Below are 26,811 nucleotides of genomic sequence, written 5' to 3' on the forward strand. Positions count from 1 at the left end.
TTGCAAATCTTAATTTTATTTTCTACACTTGTAATCCTAAATGTTCAAAAGGCTGGTAGCTATGTTGTACTTATCTCTCATCCAATTTTATAGTTTAGTACTGCTCATCAGAAACAGTGAAACAGAAATGCAGAACTCTCCTCTCGCGTGATGTGAATAAACAAGCCAGGAACATCATGCATTTCTGTAGATTAGATTATTCATACTATTATTTGTTCACAGTGTCAGTAAATAGTCATGGCAACACATGAAGGACAGGTACACACTAAAATGCATCTTTCTGAACTGCCTCTAATCAACAATAGGAGACTATAGAGGAATGGAGAGAAACTTATGGACCTACAGATATTTCCTTCATTAACTCTGAACTATGTGAGAGCTTAGCACAGTATCCTCCCTTTTATGAATGTTTGTTCTTTCAGGAGATCTTTTGAAAGGAGAGAACAAGTAACCCATAGGATTTGTTTACCACCCCCTTCCCCTTTCAGCTGTGAGGTTGTGAGTTCAATCCTTTGAACGAACATAGTGACCAAGGCTGATACACTGCTCTTTAAAAGGGTAAAAATGCTTTCCGGTTTCAATGACAGTTACAATATGATTCAGACCCATTTACAAGTCTTACCAGTGCTGGAAAGTTCTCAACCTCAAGCCAGAAAGATCGTGAAAGAAATTGAATATTGGATCCCCATTTCTAACCTGTCACTTTGATGTAAAGACATTATTAGTAAATGAAGGTATATTGATTGTGGCTCCAGGGTCAGGATTAACCAGAATGGTCACTGCTCTGTTGAAGCAGTGGGTATTCTGCCTTGCAGCTATGGCCTTTTTGGAGGTCAGGTGCCCTGCGCCCGTTTGCACAGAGGAATTAGACAGAACATGCGTCTGTAGGCTGATTACTTAACCAAAGACAAAATAATGAGTCCTAAGCAAATACTGACTAATTGAAAGGGCTGTAAATCCATTACATATTGGTCAGGGATAATCAGGAGTATTTAATCACTTTTATCTATTCAGGAGCACTGAAGCTGCAACAGCAAAGCCCTGAACCTTGCCATGTGCTTATTATTCTCATCATTATCAAAATTACTTCACAGCTGTTCTTTGCTACATCACCTCAGCTGGAGATTTAGTAACCTGTAAAATGTTTTTAATTTGGAATCGAGTGAATATTGCAGGCAAAGAGGCTGGGAGGTTTTCTGTTTCCTGTCCTGAAGGGCATGGCTATGTTTTAGTCTAAAAACCTTGGCAGAAGCACTCACCCAGAGCACTGCTTCCACAACGCAAGTCAAAAGTTTCACTTTGCATAGCTCTAGCTCAGCCTTGACATTTCCCAGTTTTATTGACAAATGATTACATTTCCCTCCAACGAAAGTAATGTGAGAATTTTCCCATCTGGCTATCCTAATGCAAACAAGTATACAACTAAAACCACTGTAGAATTCAATGCAAGTTCTCTTCATTGTCCTGCTATGTTTCAATAACATTGTTTTAAAGTGAGTTTTTTTGCTTCTCTCTTTGTGAAAGCCAACCTGTTCTTGTACTACAGTAATCCCTTCCTTAACCAGCATTATTTTTCACATGAAAAAGACTAATTGAATTATCTCATTAATTTAATTTGTTAAGCAAATGTATTTCACCATCGCAGGATGTGCTCTTGCAGGGAGGGTCCCAAGACTTTCCTACTGAATGGCTCATTGCTGCATTCTAACATTCATGCATTCATTAGCTTTGTCGGAAGAAAGGAACATTGGTTGTTTTTTTTCAAACAACCAAGCAGCATGAAGCAACTTTTCCATCGACCACAGGGGTCTTTCTACATATGTTCTCAACTCTGAGCCATTGTCACCTCCTCTGAACAACTCTGAGGGACAAAAACAACAAAGGCTGACCACAATAATTCCCAGCAGTTAGTTTAATGCAGCAAAGGGGGCAAAAAAGTAAAGTATAGTTTCCACTCATCATTGGTTTGTGTTCATTTTACCAGGGATTTTTTTGTTACTGTGGAGATTTTTTGCAGTGTTACAGCTCATAATGGGGGAGGGGTAATAATATGCAGAAGGTGTGCATTTTTTAAAAAGGCATGCAGATATTTAACAATTTGAGTTTCTGATTTTTAAACATTAAAAAGCGTAAGAACTGAGTTTTGTCCTATTGTGTAATTAAAGTGAATTGCGTAGCAATGCTTATTGCTGGATGCCAGGCACTTGGAGACGCTGGAATTTAACACTAGCATTCCCTTGTAGTTATTCTATGCAAATGAAAGCAGAATTAAACATCATTGAAACTGGTGCATTCTTTTTTGATTTTGCCCAGCAACATTACCATTGAGTTAACAAAAACTCCTATTGATTTCACTTAGTTTAAAAAAAATTCTCAAAGCCAGGCAGTAAAGATATCTTGCTGAGCCTGACCCGAGAATGATTTTCGTTGACTGGAAAAGGAAGGATCCTTAAACTAGATATATTGAGAAGCCCTTAGACTACTCAATTAGCCCCTCGGCTTCCTTTGCCTTTCCTCTCAAGGACTCTCCTGTATGCTCTGCAAAGAATATATTTGATCACAGAATGAAAACAGGAAGTGCTCAGGCACAAAGACCTCCCTCTATAACTGCTCACATCAATTTTCAGAGAGATGTCCTTATCTTTGCTACAACAAACACATTGAGGTGGTTTTTATTTCAGTGTAGAGGCTTTCAGGCCTCTATTAGGTAGTGACATACTTTGAAGGAATAAATTTGTTACCATTTCTCACTCTTTTCTTCAAAATAAGAATGCTCCTTGAATTAAATACCACAATCAGACTCTTTGCAGAACCTGCAAAGCTAAAAATTAAATTGCAGGTCACGACACAATTGCTCATTTAATTTACCTGCAAAACAAAAAGAAAATTAAAGGCATGGAGATAAAACAGATGATCATTGGGATGCAAAATATAATTCTGAAGAAAAAACATACTGACATTTTTGAACTTAAATTATGACAAATTTTGGTCATTGGCACAATTTCATTTCTGTCGTCATGGCAACACTGGTGAAGAAAATTATCATTAAGTTTGATACAACACACATGGCCTCTGAGCTGTTAGGCTAACAGTTAACCATGTTACATATGGCTACAGGAAATCTTAGCCTCAATGAGGATGGACTACAAAGACTAGTCCACTCATTAAAGCATGGACACTGGCTGAACACACACCCTGCTTGAAAGGCTGCCCTTTTTCCAGCAATAGTTCAGCATGGCCTCCTTTACATTTTGCATTGTTGCAGTAGAATGCATTACAGCTCAACTAGCTGAGTTTCAATGGCCTCTGTAGCCTGAAAACATCTGCTTATTGTTTGCATTAAAAATTGCCAAAGTCACGTTTTGCACTGTCATCAGGTTTTCAGCGAAGGAAAATAATTTATAAAAATACCATCATTAACTGGATGTTATCTTCTGGTCCAGATCTTTAAAAGCAGCAGTATTTTTAAGTAATTTTAATGTTTGTTTTCAGTACAGATTCCACTATTTTAAATTTTGAATTAAATTCCCTGCTCTTGATTTAACTCATTTTTGTCCTCAGGACACTTTTTGTATCTAATGGGACTCGTGTTTGAGGGGAATGGGGCTCACCGAAATTCAAAACCGATTGAGGCTCCTAGCCTCATTTGTCATGTGCTTGTTTGCTGTAGGGACTTGATGTCAGCACTTTGGTCACCCATAGCAACCCAGGGACAGTTCACTTGTCACAGACCGTGTCTATAGAAAACTAAATGTTCCAGAGCTCATCAGTCACAGAGCTATCAGATAATTATGGCGAAGGCCACCAAAGCCTCTGCTTTTATCAAACAAGGGTTCTCTGCAGCCCTTTTTTGTACAATGGAAAGGACAGAAGTCAACACTGTCTGCCATCTGTTGTCTTTGTCCTGTTTTCTCACATGAAGTAATGAAGCTATGAGATGGGGATTTTAACCCTTCCAGGATTGCAATAACCAACTGATTTTCTAAGTCCAGTGTAAAACAGAACTTTTCTTTGTGGCAGATTTAGTCTCTAAAATAAAGATTTGAATCCAGTCACATTTATTAAAATCCTTCAGTTTAGCCTCTATAGGATAAGAAATTAAGGCCATAGAACCCTTAAGACTTTTACACCCACTTTTACACCCATTCATAAGACTTTTACACCCACTTACCCACTTCACTCTGCATTGCTGAGAACAACTTTTGTCAATGACTTTCTGCTCTGGGAATATTTAAGTGAAGGGAGAAGACCATTTCTGCCAGATTGTCTTGGCAGCACCATTTTCTTTCATATTAGTTCTTGGAAGACGGACTGACCCATAGAGCTAGCAAGTGAGAGCGATACCAGGCATTCCTGAATCCAGAAAACCCTACCCCCATCGAGTTAAGCTTGCTTCCAAACAAACAAGTGGAACTTGAAGCAAATAATGACAGAAAACTAACATTACTGCAATCTTTCCAAGAGTTAAATATCAAAGAATTTTGTTGTTTTCACTAGATTGCTTATTACTTCTTAGCATTATTTTATGAGCATACAAGTTAGTAGCAGCAGTATGCCATTCAGCCTCTTAAGCCTGTCTTATCCATCATTCAAGAAGATCATGGTCGATATGATTCTAATCTTAAATCTGCTTTCCTGCCTATCCCTAACAACTTTTCACCCCTTCAGTTAACAAGAATCTCTATACCTCTGCCTTGTATTAAATGTTCTGTTTCACCAGCTTGTCAGGAAGAAAAAATCCAAAGACTCTCACTCTCCCAGAAATATAAAACAAAATCACCTCATCTCTGTTTTAAATGGGTGACCCCTAACTTTAGATGTTGCCATCAAATGAAACATCCTCCCCACATCTACTCTGTCAAGATGCCTCGGGATCTGACATGTTTTAATCAAGTCACTGCTTATTATTCAAAACATCAGCAGATACAAAACCAGCCTGTCCAAGCTCTGCTCATGAGACAATCTCCCCATCCCATTCCAAGTATTAATCCTGTGGACCTTCTCTGAATGCATTTGCATTCTTCTAAACTCAGATGACCAATACTGTGCGCTGTACACTGGTTCCAATTTTGTAGTGCCCTGTAAAACTGAAGCTTAGCCACACAACGTATAATAATCAATTCATGTCATGATAAATGAGAACATTCTATTAGCTTTCCAAATTATTTGATGTACCTATATATTAACCTTCTGTGATTCATGCATAAGCACACACAGATCCCTCTGATTCTCTGCAGTCTCACACCATTTAAATAATATGCTCCTTTTTATTCATTTTGCTAAAATGGACAATTTCACATTTTCCCACATTATATTCCATTTGCCAGATCTTTACTTATCTACGTTCTCAGTATTACTTCTAAGTCTAATCCAAGTGTTCAACAGTACACCACAATAAAAGTATAAATATGTACTGTTGGAGGAAAGGCAGGTTTATTACAGATTTAGAAACATATTTGAAGTAGCTAAAGCTTTAGCCTGATTTAGAATGCACAGAATATATGATTCATTTGGACAGTGACTAGTAGAAAAGATTGGCAGGAGCTTGAATTATAATACTGCTGGCAATATTAGCATGTGTTGAGCACTTCTTTCTCATCTAATAGTAAGATGTTAAGATGTTTTCATGCCTTACAGATCACCTTCTTTAGAAAATGCTACCGTAGGTAAATCCCAAATCCAGCTTAGCTGCACTTCAAAGGGTATAAATATTTTTGAACTAGCAGAAGTCAAACACATTTCTTATTGACGACTTTATCTGTAAAACACAAAGAGTGACTGGAAAAGTGCATGCAATTGGTTCTTCTTCAGAAAGATTTTTGAAACTGAAGCTTGCAGTCCCCTTCGCTACTGTTCATTGCTTAAAAAGTGAAAAAAAGAGCAATCTGCCTTTTTTGGAGCTGGAACTCTATGTCCCTGAAATGAGCAAGCAAGTGTCTGGAAATATATGGCACAGATTGTTTTCATCTCAGTTTTTCACTTGCTTAACAATTGCAACTATCTATTTGAATTTGTGGGTGTTCATGGAAGTACCACCTTAGTCCCACTTAGAACATTCTTAAAAATATTTTGAGGAGTGCTTTATAAATTTGAACCCATGCAAAATTTGGTACAACTTAACCAGCTTTCCAAGAATAGATCTTCATTCAGCGGGCAAATGTATTTTCATTTTCTAAAGCTTTCACCATCTTCTTCCTGGTATCTGCCATTTGATACTGCTACATTCTGGATCTAAATTTAATTGATTTAAAAAATGAATTCACATGACCTCCCATAAGTAGCCAGGGAATTTACCTTACCAAGAAGGCCTTCCACTTATCAACATTGAAAATCCAGACTGTTAAGTCTATACTCATTTCCTAGTCACGTGCTTCCTATGAAACATGCTGATTTGCAATATCATTCTTGGATAAAAGTGATGTAATCCAGAGGTGATCATAAAATGTACCTCTGTAAGGAATGGTTTTTTAATGATAATTTATGTTTGTATTCCACACAATCCAGCTAATGTGGCAGCGCCAACCTTCACGAAGCAGGATTGCGTACTTTTTTTTTGCAAGCGCTGCTGGAGGGCGTTGTTGACGAGCTGCTGCTTTCAATGTAGTTGCCATTAATCATAGGCTGCCATGTTGTGACGCAGGTTCTAAAAATGTACCATTGAGATGTTGTTATGTGCTGGAGGCCTACAAACAGCCCGGGTCTTTGATATTCGTCTCACACCAGGGTAAAGAAAATCCAGAGCAAAAGTGCAAATAGACAAAGAACTAGAAGGGTCGTGGAGAGTGGGGAGGTTGTGGGAGGGGGGTGGGGGGGGGGGGCAGCAAGTGTTGAACTAAGCTGGGGGAGGTGGTGGCAAGTTGTGGAGGGGAGGAATGTAGTAAAATCAAAAACAGACATAAGGACTTTTAAAGTTTGGTTTGCCAGTGCTGCCATAAATCTTTGCTGTTTGACTTCAAAATTAGACTCTGCGCTGTTGCATTGAAACAATTCTTGATTAGGATGCACTGTGCATCACTTGTCGTAATGTCAGTCCAGCTATCTAAAACAATGACGCCTCAGACGTTTGACCAGTTTTATTTTTGACATTGATATGATATCTGATGCCTATGTTTGTAATGCTGTGCAGTTGCTAAATCACTCCTTTGCACGTCCATAATTATGAGCAGTTTTGTTTTACCAAGAAAAATGGAAAGCATGACAACTAGAGGTGGCTGCCTATGAATATTCATGAATACCAACCCCTCCTTTCTTAGGGGCTGTTGAGATTTCCTGATGTCAAAAGCAAGCTTGCACAGGCTGTTATGACACTGTTCGCAGCCACCTCAGCAACCCTTTACCAGTGAAGAGGAAAAAAAAGGCTGTAATTATCCACACTTTTCTGAATTCCCCCCCTTAATGTTCATTATTTAAACCAGCAGCAATTACAAGTTCAAAGGGGTTTAGGAGGCTAGCAACCTGCATAATCACTGCCAAATTAAGCAGGACTCATTCGTCACAGAACAGCACACTCTGAGCAGTGAATCATGCATGCAGTGACAGGCACTGATTTACATGAAGACAGAAAGCCATGGCCTGCGAGGTAGGGTTGAGCAATTCTCCATCCTGCAGTATCCTGGTGTGTACCCTATTCAGTTTGTTTTCGGGGGCAAGGAGGGTGGAAATTGCAGATATCGCTCACATGCCAGGTAAACCCATTAAGCAATTGTAATGTATACTTTGAGCTCCTGGTTTGCTAGCTGTGCGAGCCACACAGTAGTCGAGTGATATGCCGAGTACTTTGGTTGATGGGTGCGCTAACTGAACAGTGTGTGTGTGTGAGTGCCCTGAGCTTAGCGTCCCACAACTACAGAGAAATTGAACATTGTGTACAAAATTGCTTTTCAGGAGGTAAATGAGGATTCCAGGGAAGAATCTCTGTGATATCCTATTATAGCAGTGAGCGAGCAGGGTCATGCAAAAGACCACATCACAGAGAAAAGGAAAAAAAAGCAGCTCTGGGTTTTATCAGGCCCAGGTGCTTATTTTCTTTCCAGCCTAAATATGACAACTTGTGTCAACCAGCTTTTCCCAGCTGACACCGTGGAAATCTATCTGCCTGAAATTCCTTCATATGAATCCACCCCTGCTTTTTAACATATGTCGTTGTGCAAACAGTGTAGCATTTTCACTTGTGGGCAGGACACAATTCCTCAACTTGTTGTTTAAAAATACAAGGAATAAGTGTTTTTTTCTCCCTCCTCCAGCACTGTCAAACATCCAACAGATACAGTCAGGAGTATGAACTGGTACAGATACAGGCAGTGTTTCTTTCTGATTGGTTTACTAGGAGACGCAATGAGCAATCTGAGAAGGAATTCCCTGCTCAAACAGGGTTTGATGCTCCATCTACAGCCCTAGTGGCCAAGACTTGGCAAATTTGCATTTTAGGGAAAGCCCAGCTTCAGATATCAAACATAACTGAGGGGCATATGCAGATTTCTTACTCAACATTCCTATATTGTGGCATGGTAGGTGCCTTATTGCCCCATTCATGGATGAGCCAAAGATTTTCTTTGCTATGTGCCAGCCCCCGAGAACAGCTTTCGCTTTGGTACACAAAAGCACTTACTGACCACAGCAATTATCAGTGCTCTTGCAGAAAGAAAATCTAAATATTCCTTGCGTTGCACCATCACTTCTGAAGACTTGTAAATCAGATTAGCATTGGATTTTAACAATAGATGCTTAGAAATCATTCTTAATGGTGTTAAAGTATGCCTTAGAAGTTATATTTTGCATACTGATTTAAAACCTGAAAATGAATGACACGGATACCTATTGCGGAGAGTTTTCAATTCGTTATACTTTGAAATAGCTTTTGATGGATGTGCAAATTTGAATAACAAGCACCTTTATGTTAATTAGGGATAGAGAAGACTCAGTGCAGCTTTCTGGGAGAACTAGACATGACTTTTAAATGCATCCAAGTCAGACTATGGCTCAGACCAAGATGAGAAGAAACTAAAATGCTGCAAATCCTGTTGAGCAGTCTGAGTATTATTCTGTACAGTAACTGTTCACAGTTATAAGAGCAATAAATGCCGTTCAGCACAGCAGGCAGACAGTTAAGGAAACAGGAATAACAGTTTGAGACAATTGCATTTCCTTTATGCACACCTACTCTCTTACGTCAAAAAAGGGGTTATTATCTGAAGGGGCCATTGGTGCCTGGTTTGAAGGCATTAGTTAAACTAGTGCCTGCTGGCCATAGTCTGCAGTTGATAGCTTGATTACTTCATTAATTATTCCGATGTCAAGTAAAAACCAACAGCTGTCTTCTACTTTTACTCAACTACAATTCAGCCTATGTTGTCTAAGCTATTTGGGTTATTTCCGTTGGCAGTTTTGTTCCTTTCTTCTGATAGGATTCTGAAAGTTGTTGAAAAGAATTGAGACACTTGTCAACAGGAAAGAACTTGAGGTTTATCAAATCTGTTTCAAACCTATTATATAACCAGCTCAAAGGCTAATGACCTGCTGGTGTGCTCAACAATTTAGTCAGCATTACTGGAGTTGGTAATGATCACAATGGTTGAACATCAGTATTGTCATGCTAATAACAAAGAAACATAAAAGACCAGCAGCTTTAGCTAGGATATGGTAGGACAGTTGCTCTTTTATTATCTTTTGTAATAAAGGATAATTTGATAGAAACCAAAAGGTCGGAACTCTTGTGTGTTACCAATTTTTCATTGCTGTAAGCTGAACTAGCTGATGAGCAGCCTCCAGGGAGGAGTCAGGATCACTTTAGACTTCCTGTTAGACCAGACTGGGAAAACAGTTAATGAAAGAAAACAAGCAAATGCTGGCAATTCAGGCAAAAGGTAATTGGGACGAAGTCAAATATATGTTATATGTGATTATGCAAAAAAGATTTTTTGACATTGATAGTTGTCTTAATGTCCTATGTTAATTGTGGCTTTTATGATAGAATATGAGCTTTTGTTTTTAAATGCTAAATTGCATAATATGGAAATGAGCTTTCTACAACATTGCATTTGTTTTAGCTACACATAATCCCTACTTACATTTATAGATCCACAGAGACTACAGTAACTTTGGTTCATCCAGATCCAAACTAAATCTCTTTCTCTTAGCATTGTCCTACTTCAGTTCACAGCAGTGAGAAAGGTGTTAAGTATTTTGTCTTGTATACATGCACTGACTTTTCAGTTCCAGCATGAACCGGAATAGATGAAGTGCAATACAGCTAGAGGGAGCTGGGTGGAAGTTTTTGCTCGAGTAATGATGAGTGCTTGGTTCAGCATAGGCTTCTAACTCTGGGAATTACCAAGTAGGAATTCAACCTTCTGAAATTTAAGTCTTAGGGTAGCCTTCCACACTCAAGGACTGTGGCATACAGGCATTACTTTCACAACCCTCCCAAGAATCTGATACACAGTACAAGAATATAGCTTGGTATACCACAATACCCAATAACTCTCCCTCACCCTGCACTGACACAAAAGCAATCACTAACCACAGGAACAAATATGGCCCTCCCATTAGACCAACTGGTATCAGATTTTACAAGTTCAGGTTTTGTAAAAACACACACGAGTGAGGATGGGATTCATTCCCATCTGTTTGCAAAGCTGCCACTATACCATCGCAGTAAAATAATGACATCATGTGCAATTTGTGACTCTGGATGTATATTTATAATTCGAGCAATTTGAGACCAAGTTTTGCAGATCCTATTAGTGACTGGAATTGTTATTGATCACTGTTTTGATGCTGCTTTCTGACCAGTACTTTAATGTCAACAAGCTGTGTGATTCATTACCAGAAAGATGTGCCACAGGTTCCATGATATAGAGCCCATATAATCTGACAAGTACTTAAAACAGTTGCTGTAGTAATGTGCCTTACGTATTCTTGAAGCCTACAGTGAGCATGGTACTGCCCTTGGTCCAGCTTACACTGAACAGTACCTGCAAAGCTTTCAAATTCTGGCCTCATCAATTAGATTTTGTGTACTCTCCAACAATTCTGTTTGTAAAGATCTTAAAATTGCATCCACTTGTGCCTGTCTCAGTACAGCTACAATAGTGTTGTCTGGCTCTCTCTCCCTCTGTCTATTTCTTATTCCAGTTCTTTTCCTTAGAGCAATTTCCTTCCATCCTTTGCGCTCAGCCATGCCTCTTCTTGTCCCTGGCTAGTCCAGCAACACCTCAACCAATTAATAAATACACCAAGTCAGCACCTTTCCCAATGTTATGATGAACTTTGGTTCGACCTATGTGCTGCTCCTGGTGTTGCAGGATTTATAGACTTTGCATTCCAGAGTTTTGGACTAATGGATTGCAAATCATACAGCCAAGAAGTAATTAGTTTATTTGAAACTACACATTGGATTTTCCTTATTTCAAAGAAATAGAAAGATTTCAAAATTGGAGTGGTTCATATGTGTTAATATTCTTTTCTCTAGCTGAAATTAGATTGACCAATGGCCCCCATCCTCTATTTAAACAAGGCCACTTGCTACAAATTCATTGCTTTTTCTCAGCAAATTGATTTCATTGACTAGCTTCCATAAATTATCTGCATACTGTAGTACCAAAGTGGTGTTTTGTTACTATTATTCAGTCCAATGTTATAAATACTGTAATAGTCAACTTATTTCATGAACAAGATATTCCATTAGACTTTATATTAATAATATAGAAGCTGACTGTTCAACCCAGGCAGTCCACTCCACTGTTTATATTTCACTTGTTAGATTCTTGTTGTCATGACCATCAGCAACTTGCCTTATTAAGGTATCTTTCATATTGAAAAATGACTCAAAATTTATTGGAGCTGTAAATTATTGTTAATACTCTTGGGTTTGACAGCAGGTGAAAAAGAGAAGAACTGAGATAAGAAATAGAAAGAGAGTGGAAGACTGAGAGAAACCAGCGTTATATTAATATTGTGAGACAAGTACAAGTAAGAGAAGTCTCAATACAACACAAAGATCTCTGCAAAGAGAAATGTTAGTGAATATAAGAAATCTAACGGAGGACCAATGGATTAATCATTTCATGTATTCCTTCAATCATAAGTGTGGATTTCTTTATAAAGTATTCCTTCAATCATAAGTGTGGATTTCTTTATAAAGTGCTGGTAGACCATCATGTATCATATCTTTGTAGTGAACAAGGACCAGCAGGAGTGCAAGTCTTCATGAAGTTGACTGTTCCAATAGTGCCCCAGGCCAAGCTCTGATTTAAAAAAAACAATCCAAATGATGCCAGTTGCAGTCAAATGTTGGGATGTAATCCCTCTGTCATCTAGTATGAAAATCAGCATTACTTCTCTAACTGGCTTCCATCATTGGTCAAGCTGTTATCTATGTAGAAAATTCTGTACATGTCCAGTAGATGCCTTTTGAAGAAATATTTTGTTTTCTTTTAAGAAATAAAGTTGTGAAGAGCCTTATTGAGTGTCTTTCTGTTGTTCCAAGTCTGATATTTTTCTCATAATGACATACAGTGATTTTGATCCTTTATGTTGACAATGTTGTGTGATTGTGCTCTTTATTTGATGAGCTTTAAGCAGAGGTTTTTTATGAAACGCCTTGTAACCACTGACTTGAGATAATTCATGTGGAAACCACTCCTCTATTTGTGGTTACTGCAGGCTTTTCTATGAAATTAAGATAAGTGAATTCCTTGTGTGCATGACTTGTAAACAAAATAATGAACCATCTTTCTAGGAATAGGTTTGATCTGCAGTCAGTATGAAAACAAATCAAGCTATAACACGGGAGTAAAATGGCTATCTCTAGATAAAGTTTGCTGTGTCAGTATTTATCCTGTTTTACTGTCTGTGCAGTAGGCATGCTGAAATCACATCTCTTGCATTCACAGCCAGATATTAGTGTTTGCTGTGTTCCGTTGGCATGTAATAACTCGATCTGCCTCGTGCAGACAAAATATATTAAAAGTATGGAAGAGTGAAGTTTGTGCCCCAAGGGAGGAGGAGAGATAATGCATTGAAATTGTTCAGAGGTAGTTAGATGCCTAATGGTCTAATATGTGAGCTATGTGAGGTCCACTGTCTGACTCTCATAAATTCTGGCTACACTGATCCAGTAATTTAGGGTACAGGATGGAACTGTCATCTCTAGTCATCGGTGCTTGGAATCTATGATGCTGGTTCTTTCTGTTAAGTGTTTTTTATTATCAGTATTGTTTAAAGTGAGGAGCAGTAGGTGGTTTAAACTTTTGTTTTGATCGCTGTAGATAATATTAACCATAGCAACTTTTTTTCTTATTCGTGAGAGGCAATTTTAACATTTTTTTTGGGGGGAGCCACATAGTGTCCCAGTTAAAGTGCACAATGTGGTGTAGCATTTTAACTGTGATTGTAATGGACAGTTACGGTTACACCCTCCATTTGTACTGCCGTTGCCCTGGTGAATTTGCTACTTATGCTGAATTGGCAGTTTCTGCAAAATTGGCAGAGTTCCACCACACATTTGGTACTGGTGTGGTGCAATACATGAACATCAAACATGCAGAATAAATGGGGCACAAAGTATGTCGTTGTAATCAATTATGTAGACAGTATTATAATCTCCATCTATGGCTATGCCTGAATGTACGTGCTAAAATAAAGCATTTTGTCATGTACAATATAATACACTTCAAACACTGTTTGCTAAAATTGTAATTGCAAAGCTTCTGCATTCAGTACTCAAAACCAGAAAATTCTAACATTTATTTTAAACTTTGCATAAACTTACTTTTCAAATGTTTAATGTAAAAAGTTCCAGATATTCTGTGAAATAAGGGAACCTTAGTGTAAATGCTTAGTTAGAATCTCATCTTTGTGAGCTCAAGTTTGTTTGATTTATCTGATTTCCCTCTGTTCAAATTCTCTGGTTTACAATGTGTGCACAAGCCATTAAATTGATGTTGGTGTTTATTCAGAGGACTTGCTGATTGAGTGCACTATGCAATTTCTACAAATTTATGACAGGGTAGTACAGGTAATTTATAGAATGTTACCTAGATTCAGTGAAAATTTCACTTGCCTTAAAGCTATATATTAGGACAATAACTGGACACTTGAATCTCCTCATATTACACATGCATGAGCGCACTAGAAAATGACAGAACTTCACCTTAACCTCACACATCAGTGCTGATAGATTTCAGTGTGAGGCCTCAGACATATCGTCTCAAAAAATGGCAGGCTATCGCCTCAACTTGGAAGGCAACTTGATCACAAACGTTGCTCTAGAACCTTGCACCAACTCAGTGAACATAAATTAATGGTGTAGCAAACAGACGCCTGGCTTTAAGCCAGGCGCGAACAGGAGAGAAGCCAGCTATTGTTGAGGGGGCAGCACTGTATTCTATGGGGGAACCCTGTTCACAATAGCACTACATAGCTACTGGATTTTGAGCGAGGCCTTTGAAGTGTATGCAATGATAACTGTTTTATTTCTCAAGACACAATCACGCAAGTTATTCACTGGAGCTTCCATAATTGTTATTCGGTAGTCTGTAAGCACTGTTGAGGCAGCAAGCAAGTGAAGCCATTTGCTGCAATTTGCATGTGTGTGCTTTACTCACTCTCCATGTTTAGTAGCACAAGTCTGTGAGGCCAAGTGAGTCATGTAGCATTCCTGCCTGTTTTGGCTGTTGTCAGGAAGTAATAACATTTAGATCTACATGCATTGCAGCATAAATTGACCGTGCCAAATGAGAATTAAAATAATTAAGCTTGTACAGCAGAATATATCCAGTGTCATATCTTTGGCAGTTATTATTGACCATAATATTAAGAGGTACAGCACTAAGTTTGTAACAGGGAAGATGAAAATTAATATCTAGTTAAAATATACATAGCTACCATTTCACACCTCTGAGAGCTTCATCAGTGCAGAGTGGTTTCAGGACAGCCAAACCTATGACCTGTGTCCTTAATTCACCACAGTCTGGTTCCACAGTGATGAAGTGATCCATCATCATTGTTACTATATTCTAGCATGTATTCCACTGGGAAACCTCAATTGCTACAGGATGGCTGTGCCAGAAAATGAATGAGTTAGAGATTTCAAATGGCCATATACATAGCATTACTTCATCACCCAAAGGTGTGTTGTTTTTTTCAACAGTAGTAGCCTTAGTTTTATACTGACACCTTATAGTCATCTATGCTGGAATATTGGCTTAAAAATAGAAATAGAATATATTGGCAGATCATATAGGAAAGGGAAGTACATACTGTATTTTGATGTAGGTAAATAATTTGTTTGGTGCTACAGCAGAGTCACTTGAGATATATTGAGAAATTATTCTACAACATATATTTCGGCCATTCAAAATTATCATTTAAGCCTTTTGATTTCACCCACTGCTCTTCCTGATGAAACATCCTTTTTGTTTGTCTAAACCATTAATTATCTTCATTACTGAGTAGAAAATAAAGGACAATTACATTGTTTGGATGAATTCTGGTGTTAGGAAGCGTATTTATCACAGTGGCATAGTGCAGCACCTGACAGAGGACGATTGATGACTAAGAGCAGTCCAAGTGGCTACGGCAACCTTATACAATGTAAATTACCAACTGTGAATTTAGATTCATCCTATTCATTTCTTTTGCCTCTGCTGAAAACTATTAGTGGTTTAGTAGTAGCAAGGGGTCATTACTAATATGGACAGGGTAAGATGAGGAAAGCCTCCTGCAATTACATGGCTTTCAAAGGGCTAGAGGCCATTCCAAAAAAGTGTCAACACCCAGCAATCAAAATAACTTATTTTGTTTCTCAAAAAAAAAATCCATATTAGGTGTGCATTGCATTTTACCTCTTGCAGCGATGTCGTTTAAATGAGGCAGCAGTCTTCTATAGTTAGACTAAATGTAATGTAATCAGTGCCAGCTCTCGTTTCAGGGCTCTAAACGTCTCTTGACTGATATTTATGTTCTTGTGCAGCATCCGTACCCATCAGAGGAGCAGAAGAAACAGTTAGCTCAAGACACAGGACTCACAATCCTACAAGTGAACAACTGGTGAGTGAATTATTTCTGCCTTTCATTATTGTGGCAGTGCTCCTTGATTTGTAACTAACTCCATCTTTTTAAAATGCAAGACCATTTTGCATAGAAACATGCAACTTCAACCCTCTGTATTGGACATATTGCTACTGTCTGAGTTCAAAATGCAACAATATTTTGAATAGCATATCAATATTCTTTTTTGTTTTATTTGGAATTTTCTTTTCTTAACTTGCACATGTGATTTGATGGATTATCTCCACTACAGTCATACTGGTTTGTCCCTTTGTTGATGGCTTAGCACATAACTTTGAATGGTGGTGGGGAGGAGGGAAGTGGGTAGCAGTAAGGGGAATGTGGAGGTTGGATTAAATAAAATGATCACAGTAGCAAAGAAATGATACAGGAATTACTTATCAAAATACTGGCCCGAGCTTTATCTGCAGCTTAATTTTGTTCAGTACATTCTCGGGTGATGTTCAGATTAATTGAACTGACAGTTTCCTTTCAAAATTCAGGGAAGGTATTTGCACGGATTTCAGGTCTTATACAAACTTAATTACATGGAACCCCATTTTATCATTATAATTCCATGTAGCAGGGGTTGTATTTACAAATGAGAAGACTTTCCTTTTATTCGCAGCTTTCCTTAATATATTTATCAAAGCAGGTTCATTTACAAAGTGCTCTATCTGTGGGATACAGGCAGGCAGACATTAACGAAGCTTTTAGGTTTATCGGACTCCGTGCCTGATGAGCAACCTGAGGGTCAATTGATTTTGTGGTTCTGTGATTCATTTTTTTCTCATTTTTCTAGGATCACAATGAAAGACATGCCTGGAGAATTAGCCAGTTTGTCTGCCTTATCTGTCAGGCAATTTTTTTCCTAGGGAAGTCAAGCTACTTAAATTGGCCACAGGAACTGCTGTTATCTGACTTTAATGCACCCTATAGTGTGGATAGCATTTCAATTACACTAGTAACCAAAGCTTAGCCACGGCCTTTTCATGCTAGTGCTATGTAGAAAGCAATATGCCTAGCTACAGAGCAGAAAATTGAGTTGCTTAGCTTCTGTCAGGATGACTTATGCAGAAATAAACTGTTGTATTGAAGATCAAGAAAATTACCAAATTATTTCATATTAAAAATCATCTTTCATAAAATCCAATAATATTGTTTATATTTGAAACAATTTCATGAATGCGTAGAGTTCAAGAGCAGTTAAAGCTGTTGATTCCATCAATTTTGCAAGTTTAGGCTATGTGTCTATAATTGATTTTGTATCAAATTAATATTTTAGTATATCCTAAAGAATTTACCATGTTAAGAGCTCAGCCGCTCTAGTCTTAAAGTTTCCATTTTATCAGCTGACATTGTCATTTTTGAACAAAAAATGGACATACAGCAGTTTGTATAGGCTGGCAAGCTGCAGGTCAAAGGTGATGCAGAGGCCTCCATTTGTAAACACTGGACATGTTGTTTTATGAACTTGACCATATTCTGAATAGACACCACGAAAGTATTGGGATGACACACTTCCTTTTAAAAATGTCAAAGGTTACTAAATAACGATAAAAATACATGTGAATTAAATTCCTCTTACCAAACTAAAGAATGTTTTGCAAAAGTCCTGTAATCAATTAGAAAAGCTTCCTTATTTGATGTCGGCAAATTAATGACCAGTGACAGTGGACTGAAGCAGTCATTTCTAGTTTCCAGCAGCCACATGAAAGGAGATGCTGAATCATTCCTTTGTTTCCACAGCACAATCAAGGCTTGAGAGGCCACAAGGAAGCTCTGTTTTGATATTAGCAAGTGGCACATCATTCTCGTACAGCTGAAACATTGGGTTTGGAATTCCTTGGAGTTTCCTTAATATTCAGTTGTTAGAAGCAATAAAGGAAAGGTTAGCGAGCAATGTTTGGACTGTGCTAGATAAAGTGAAGTTAACAATGCTCTGAAGGCTTCTGTGCTAAAATAAAGAACAAGGTAAAAGATTACGCTTTACATATAACAAGGTGTAGTTTTACCTTCTTTATCTTTTGTTATAACTCTTACTTTAGAATGAAAGAAGTTTTTAATTATGTGGACCATGCTCACTTAAAATAATTTTTGTGTTATTTGGGATCTTAAATCACATGATACCTGAATACTGAGGTTTTGCTCTGTAGTGTCAAATTACTGTTTCTTTTGGAGTTTATCTGATTGTTGTGAAAACATCTTTCGATTCAATTATGGCTCATGGGAAAATATTGCGGTGGTTACATCCAGGCTTTTGGCAAGAATCAGTATTTAATGGCATATGGTGTGAAATGTATCTTATCCTTATATATAATGAATGATGACAGATACCAAATTTTGCAGGCATGTACAGATTCAGTTTATCTTTCTGGGTTCGGCAGTGGTTAGTATATAGTCTAAACTGCAAACTATGCAATTGATTTTAAAAAAGCTAGTAATTTAATTTGTCTTTGTTAATGCTAACAGAACTGCTAATGCTCTAAATTGGGCTTTGCAGTATGGCTGCATATAGTCAAAGAGATTTGTCTCTCTTGGATCTGACCATTGTGTTTACTTGCCAATAGTATATGTCTTTTATTAGCATAATATTTGGTATTTTTAAAAACTGAATAAGATCACGATGAAGCAACTTAAATAGTTATAATAAACTCACTTTAGGATTTAATACGGTAATTAATCAGTCTTCTTTTGAGATTTAATGTATTAAAGGCCTGTTATCATATCAGCTATTAGACAGTACTTAATATCATCATAGTGCAGAAAGTCCCCTTTTTATTCCCACAGCATATTGCCTTGGGGTTAAAAAAAAATGATGACCATTTTTTTCCAGATCTTCTTTATTCTGTCCTGACAACAGAATCTTCCTTTTTTTCATTAGAATTATAATATCAATTATATAAAAATGAACAATGATTGTTATTACCCAATCATTGCTAAAATATGGCTACCACTTCAATATTAATAGATGGTTACCAAAAGGATATGTCAAATAATTAGCATTGAAGGACTTTTAATAAGTAGCTTATTAAAATCCATGGAAAGAATTTCTGACCTTATCACTCTGAAGAATACATATCACATGACAGAGAAGTCATCGTGCAATATAAGCACCCTCGTTGTGCTCCCTGTTGGATCACCTGCCTATGACATTTAATAAGCTATATGTATGATTTATTGTGTGCCCTTTTGACAAGATCTGAAAACTGAAATGTTATAGTCCTTGCTAGCTTCTAGTACTACTTTCATTATACACTCATCTAATGGAAGTGTTACATTTAGTCAAATGGATTATATGTAGAGCTGTGCAGATCTTGCACATTCCCTGTAGTCATTGTTCAGAGCATAATAAAATTATGCTATCAATTTGCTATGAGGGAACACTAGAGTTCAGTGACTTATACCCCAGTGTGTTTATACTGCAATCTGCTACATTTCCAACTTGTGGTGATACAATGGAACATGGATTCCATTTACTAACTTCTTAAGAGTAACTAAAGAATTATCGAAGTGGGAAGGCGATGTAAGACAGAGCAAGAGAGAGAGAGAGAGAGAAAATACATGCTAGAAAAGGTCATAATAACTGTCTTAACTCTAGACTAGTGACTTTTGTGACCTAAAGGCACTCAGTGAAATTGAAACATTGCGCAGATGGAATGATCAGCCTCATTTTAATAATGCTAATTGACAGCTAATTAGGGGGATTGCGTTGTTGTTAGGTCATTGTGCTTACTTCCCAGGTTAACCCAATCCTTTTATTATGACACTGCAGCAAGGGAAAAAAAGAAGTTACATATACCACTTCAATATTGCAGTAATCATTATTTGAAAAATAGACTCTGAACAATAAATTACATCAGAAATCCAGAAATAGCTACCAATTACTGTTATAATTTACACCTGAATTGTATAATTAAAATGCCATTATTCAGAACATGAAAAACCTCATCTTAGCCAGGCCCGATGATTCATGTTTTAGTATGTTCTGCTGTACTCCTTATCAAATAAGTGTTTCCAAAGTTTTTTGCAATATGCTGCAACAGACAGCTCAAGACCCATCATGTACTCTGTAATTTGTTCCATTTGCGATCCATGTTATGCACACATACTTGAATGTATCAACACAAGAATTAGGAGTTAAATACTACCTTATGCTATTTAAAAGTTATATTTGACCAACACAATCTGAATTGAAAGTTAAATCATCCATTGAATCAGTATCCTTGTATTCACATAGTGCATCCATCCAGTACTCACCTTTCCACCCCCTCCTTCAAGGGCTAACTCAAATAGGGGAAGCAGATGGTGTTGACATTCCACTTCTCCATGTCTTTCCTAATGATAAAGCATGATAAACAAGCAAAATGCATCATTCAAGCAGGAAAAGGCAGAAACCATCAGCACTCTTTGCACTCTAGAGATGATAGAAGTGTCTACTGCAGTGCAATGAGTTGAAAACCCGCAAAACTTGGTGAATAAAAATCAATGCTCAATGCTATAGCAACTCCCTCTCACCCCTCCCCAATATAACATTAATGTATTACAACAACTTGCATTTATTCACCTGCTTCAATATCAAAAAATTATCCCGTAGTGGCAGAGGAAGTAAAAGAGGTGCATTTCACAAACTGAAGACATCCGACAACGTTTAACAATCAATGAATACTTTTTATTACAAAAATATACTTCATTTATAAATTAGCTATGAGTAAATATAAGAAGTACAAAACAGTCTTGGAGAGACTTTGCAGGAAACACAGTAGAATTTTGACATTCCTCATTTGTGCTTCAATCCAGTTGCAACAAATAAAAGCATTTTCTAAACATGAAAGGAAACTACTTACATTCATAATAAGGCTATGAGAGTGTCTCAAAATGAGTAACTGAACTCTCATTATATTTTGAATGAAAGACTTTAACCCGTGGGCTGTCCCACCTGCACCTTGCTAGCATCTGCCCCAAGCTTTAGTGCATCCCACAGCATGTAGTCCTGGACCTTGGTTTAGCAGTCAATGAATTACCTCTGAAGTGATATGATGCAGCAAATTGTGGCAGTCAGCAATGGGAAAAATAGTAGTGATAAATGACGAGAGAACCCACTGCAGTGACATTGACTTAGGGATCCATTTTGGCCAATATTAATAAGAAACTATCTTTAGTCTCCTTTGAATGGTGCCATGGAAAAGGGCACAAACTCACAGCCCTCTGACTCATCAACAGTCTGAAAGCCAGTAATGAAATGGTTAATATTTCCCGTTGTTTTTGGGTTCACAGTTAAGCTTTATTTCGCATTTGTTAATGTATTGTAATCCTCAGTTATATGATCCAGAAGCATAGGGTCATAGACACATAGAACTCAGCTTTATCTTTCACGTGGTTTTATCAAATCTTTGGGGGTTGTTTCAGCTGCCTGCCTGAAGTTCAAACTTAAATGAGACAAAAAATTTTATAGTTTAGCACTGTATCAACAAAGCAAAATGAATTATTTTTTGATGTTGCCAGTGCCTTCATTCTTTTAATCTTTTCAGTTGCCACCTTGAGCTAAATCCAAAGGTTTAGAACCCAGAATTCAGTCCAAATGATAACAGAGTTCCCTGTCCCCAATTACTTTTCCTTTCACCTTCTGCTTTTGCAAAAGCCCTGGTCAAATCACATCTTTAATTACAATTTCTCTAATGTTTTCCTTCTTTGAGATGCCCAATAAAAACGTACATTTGGTTACGGTTACCCTCTTTCACAATAACTGACAAGAAATATAGACATAGCGCAGAGAAGTGGAATTGAGGTAAAAAGGTAAAGTTGCCATAACCATACCAGACCATAGGGCTGATGTCTCATTAGAGGGAGACAACTGGTGATGGTTTAACCGGAGGATTAGAGCTGAAAATGTGTTGCTGGAAAAGCGCAGCAGGTCAGGTAGCATCCAAGGAACAGGAGAATTGCATTTCGGGCATAAGCCCTTCTTCAGGAATGAGGAAAGTGTGTGCAGCAAGCTAGGATAAAAGGTAGGGAGGAGGGACTTGGGGGAGGGGCTTTGGAAATGCGACAGGTGGAGGGAGGTCAAGGTGAGGGTGATAGGCCGGAGTGGGGTGGGAGCGGAGAGGTCAGGAAGATGATAGCAGGTTAGGAAGGCGGTGCTGAGTTCAAGGGATTTGACTGAGACAAGGTGGGGGGAGGGGAAATGAGGAAACTGGAGAAATCTGAGTTCATCCCTTGTGGTTGGAGGGTTCCTATGCGGAAGATGAGGCGCTCTTCCTCCAACCGTCGTGTTGCTATGGTCTGGCGATGGAGGAGTCCAAGGACCTGCATGTCCTTGGTGGAGTGGGAGGGGGAGTTGAAGTGTTGAGCCACGGGGTGGTTGGGTTGGTTGGTCCGGGTGTCCCAGAGGCATGCCTCAGGCAAGGGGCAAGATTGAGAAGGAGAAACGTTTCTGGTAACCTTAGGTGGTGCAGGGATTGAGCCAAAACTGTTGGCATCACTCCACATTGCAAACCAACCATCAAGCCAACTGAGCGAATTGACTCCCTTAGGGAGATGTTCAGCAATAACCTAGTCGAATCATAGACCAGGGTCAGTGGGCTGAATGGCCTATTGCTGTTCCTGTTATCCAATATTCAACCTTGGGATATTGCAGTCTACAAAATAAAACAGACCAATACAGTGAGTTCCCAGAAACAGCAGTTTGACAATGGCCGTATCATCGGTCTTTGGGAGCATGGTTGGTTTCACTCAGTTGGCTGGACAATTGGTTTGTGAAGTTGTGTAATCTCAACAGCATGAGATCAATTCCCATCACCAGCTGAGATTACCATGAAGGACTCTCCTTCTCAATCTCTCCCCTCGCCTGAAGGACAGTGGCCCTCAGGTTAAATCACCACCAGTCATCTCTCTTTCTTTCTCTCTCTCTCTGTTTCTCTCTCTCTCTCTACTTCTCCCCTTGCCTGAGGCATGGTGACCCTCATATTAAACCACCTTCAGTCATCTCTCTCTCTCTCTCTCTGTAATGAGAGAGCAGCCCTACAGTCTGATGACTTGAAATCATTTATTTTTTAATGGTAATGTCAGTTGAGTGATGAATATTAGCCAAGATACTGGAGAGAATGCCCTGTAATAATGCATTGGGATCCTTTGCTTTCATCTGAAAGGGCAGCTGTGTGCTTGAATGAATATCTTATTCATTGTCATTCTGACAGTGTGGCACTCTTACTATATTGCAATGGGAGTGTCAGTATACAAGTTTCTAGAGTGGAGATTGAACCTACAATCTACTGACTCAGAGGTGACAGTGAGCTACAACTGACAACAAATGTCATTCCCCAGAAACTGCAGCTTTCAGTATCTCAACCTGGCATTTAGCTGTACAAAATTCCACATCTGTGCCAAATTTAGCAGGCTGGCTTTTAGATTAGATTAGATTAGATTAGATTGCTTACAGTGTGGAAACAGGCCCTTCGGCCCAACAAGTCCACACCGCCCCGCCGAAGCGCAACCCACCCATACCCCTACATTTACCCCTTACCTAACACTACGGGCAATTTAGCATGGCCAATTTACCTGACCTGCACATCTTTGGACTGTGGGAGGAAACCGGAGCACCCGGAGGAAACCCACGCAGACACGGGGAGAACGTGCAAACTCCACACAGTTAGTCGCCTGAGGCGGGAATTGAACCCAGGTCTCTGGCGCTGTGAGGCAGCAGTGCTAACCACTGTGCCACCGTGCCGCCCACTTTTAATTGGGCGCTTTTAATCTCTTGCTGTACCTTGTATTTGTAATTGGACTCATCATATACAACAGGGATGGCCTCCGAGTTCTTCACAGCAATGCAGAATGCACAAGACACTGAACAAAAGAGGAGCTATACGGGGTGAGTTCGAGGGAGGTGTACGGTTCTTCCACTGTTGAAGAAAAAGGTGTAAGTTTTGTTTACAGAAAGAATGGAGATGACTAGCTGGAGTGAAATGGGGAGGGAGTTTCTAAACAGTCTGAATATAGTCAATGAATCGAATGCAAAACCTGATTCTTGCACTAGGCAGACCACAACCTGAATACTGTGAACACTTTGGTCCCCTTATCTAAAGAAAGCACTGAAGGCAGTCCAGAGAAGGTTCACACAGTTGATTTTCTTGTGTAAGTTGGATTGTTTTCAATGGAGTTGAGAAAAATGAGAGAAGACTTCACTGTAACACAATAGATTCTTTAGGGCTTGGCTGGGTATATGCATCGAGGGTTTATTTTCCCCCTTTTGGGAGATTTTAGGATCAGAAGCTATAAACACAGGGTAAGAAGTTGCCCATTTCAGTCAGAGATGAGGAGGAAATTTTCCTCACAGAAAGTGGTGAATAGGTGGAATTATTTTAACCACAGAGGACTTTTGAGGCTGGGTCATTAAATATACTCAAGGCTGAGATAAGATTTTTAATCATTAAGGGAATTAAAGGTTATGGGGAAAATTCTAGAAAGTGGAGTTGAGGATTATCAGGTCGGCCATGATCTCATTGAATGGCGGAGCAGATTTGATGGGCCAAATGGCCTACTTCTCATACAATATGACTTATAGTCATATTGTCTTAGGCCAACCATTGTAGCACCTTTCTCAATGGCTATATTCAGACTGTTTAGAATTCCCTTCCCATTTCAGTCCACCTAGTCATCTCCATTTTTTCTGTAAACAAAACCTAGACCTTTTTCTACAACAGTGGAAGACCGTACACCTCCCTCCAACCCACTTGAACAGCTCCTCTCTTGTTCAGTGCCTTGTGCATTCCGCGTTGCCGTAAAGAAGTTATCGCCCATTCTTGATGTATATGATAAGCCCAATTACAAATGCAAGGTACAGCAAGAAAAGCCAAAAAGTCTGTTTCATGGAATAAAAATTAATCCAAAGCAATTACAGTACTCTTTATGTTTCAGCAATAAAAATGTTGACTGCTTATAATTAGCAGGAATTACCCACCTGCTACATAGCCATTTTGTTAATTCACTGGTGTCCAACCACAGTAAATCAGGGGGAGGTTGTGGCCTCCAGAAATGGTAACCACGTACCTTTAGGAATGGGCACCCATTATGAAAAACAGGTGGCAGCAAAACGGCTTTGTAGGTATTTGTGCATCTTGTATTAATAAAATCTTCAAATAGCCCAAGTAGAAAAGGGCAAGCTGATACTCAAAGGACCTATATCATCTCATGGAAGGAGGGAAGGTGATATGATGCTAGATGCAGCTGAGGACAGCCAAACCATAAAGATTGTATGATGTTATCTATAGGGAGATAGTCTCAGTGTTTCTATATGAACTCACTCTTTATGAATATTGTCAGAATTTCTTTACTGGAAGTCATATGGCACGTTTCTGCTTACATAGATTTACTTGATGCAACCATACTCCTGTCATGCAATAGCATTATCAATGTGGCAATATCAATGTCTAGGCCAGAAAAATTGGCTTGTGAACCTGAAATATTTCAATACATGGGCCCTTTAATAGTGGTGGATAAGCTATCATGATATTAAAAAATAGTGAAACCTGGGAAAATTATTCAGTTACTTAGAGGCAGTTCAAACTTATGGGCTAATGTTGCAGTATTATTATATCTGAACAGGGAATAGTATATTAAATCTAGATTTCGTTCCTTGTTTGAGTTACCAAGGTTTTTTTCTTCTTAATATCTCATAGCAGTAGTTGTGTGATGTAGCACATGGAGTCAATATGGCACAGGTTGCATGCATAAATCAACCTTAATTTTAAGGTGGGTGGCAGCAAGTAAACAGTACTGAATATAGACAGAGAAAAATAGACTAAAACAGAGTGAAGGATGCAGTGTACACAAATAAGCAGCTTAATGCATCTTGGCACACAGTGTAAGCCTTGTAGGAGCTCGAAGAGCCTCAGGCAATCTGTGAGTTGAATAGCAATTTTATTACTTTGTCATTAAACCAATTTCACAGCAGTATTGTTTGTTAATGAGCAGCAGCAAACGAGTGAAGATGTCACATAGTGGAATAGCAGTGAGATTTGTGACCGAGGACTGCATCACTCAGATGAAAAGGCCATCGAAGGCTATAAAAAGGAACAATTTAGGGGGGAAAAGGCAGTCAGTCTGATATTTTTTGAGCTAACAGCTGTAAGAATAATGTCAAAATAAAACTTGCTAAACCAGCTACAAGAGCAGCATAGCAGGTCATGCTTTTGCACTGTTAGGCAAGGGGAAAGAGCATCTGTTTGACTTGCCGAAGTTTATCCATTACCGTTTGTAAAATAATAGATTCTTTTGTTTAAGGACACCCAGATTACCAGAAATCTTTGTGTAATACAACACGTGAGTTTGGAAAATACCTCATTGAATAAATAAATAATATTATTCTCACTGCTGGTTTTTTGTAGAACTGAGAGTATAGATATCCCTACTGCAACAATTCCCCATCCTGTGAGATTTGTGGTTCAAATATGTAACTTGCTTCAGTGCAAAGAGCTTTTGGCCTTGTATCAACACAAATTGCAATGGTAATTCTGCTGTGTCACAAAAATACATCTCAGCAAGGCGGATCCACCTCTAGAGGGCAAGCTCACTTCGCTTAGGATCACTTAGGCAGTATAACTGCAGTCTAGGATGGTGCTTTCTGCAAAGCATGCTAAATGCAATATGGTACTGAAAAGGTCCAACTCTGATTGTCACACAAACCGTGAACAGTCTTGAGCAAGTTATGCATTTTATCTTTGAGGTCATATTTGCATTGGACAGTTTGATAGAAGCTTCAGT

At 38.6% G+C, this 26,811-nt stretch overlaps 1 protein-coding gene across 11 annotated transcripts in view; it reads left to right on the plus strand.

Moving 5' to 3' along the window:
• meis2a (Meis homeobox 2a) overlaps window positions 1-26,811 on the plus strand; it is a 116,454-nt gene that overhangs the window by 64,408 nt on the left and 25,235 nt on the right. For 10 of the 11 annotated variants that reach the window (XM_043698003.1, XM_043698002.1, XM_043698004.1 and 7 more), the window contains one exon: window positions 15,974-16,050. In XM_043698003.1, coding sequence (XP_043553938.1) covers window positions 15,974-16,050 — 77 coding nt within the window. Of the gene's footprint in view, window positions 1-15,973; window positions 16,051-17,799; window positions 17,957-26,811 lie in introns of those variants that run through there. The other variant, XM_043698012.1, reaches the window with a different exon arrangement.

This window comes from Chiloscyllium plagiosum, chromosome 10 (genome assembly GCF_004010195.1).
Source record: "Chiloscyllium plagiosum isolate BGI_BamShark_2017 chromosome 10, ASM401019v2, whole genome shotgun sequence".
NCBI classification, from domain to species: Eukaryota; Metazoa; Chordata; class Chondrichthyes; order Orectolobiformes; family Hemiscylliidae; genus Chiloscyllium; species Chiloscyllium plagiosum.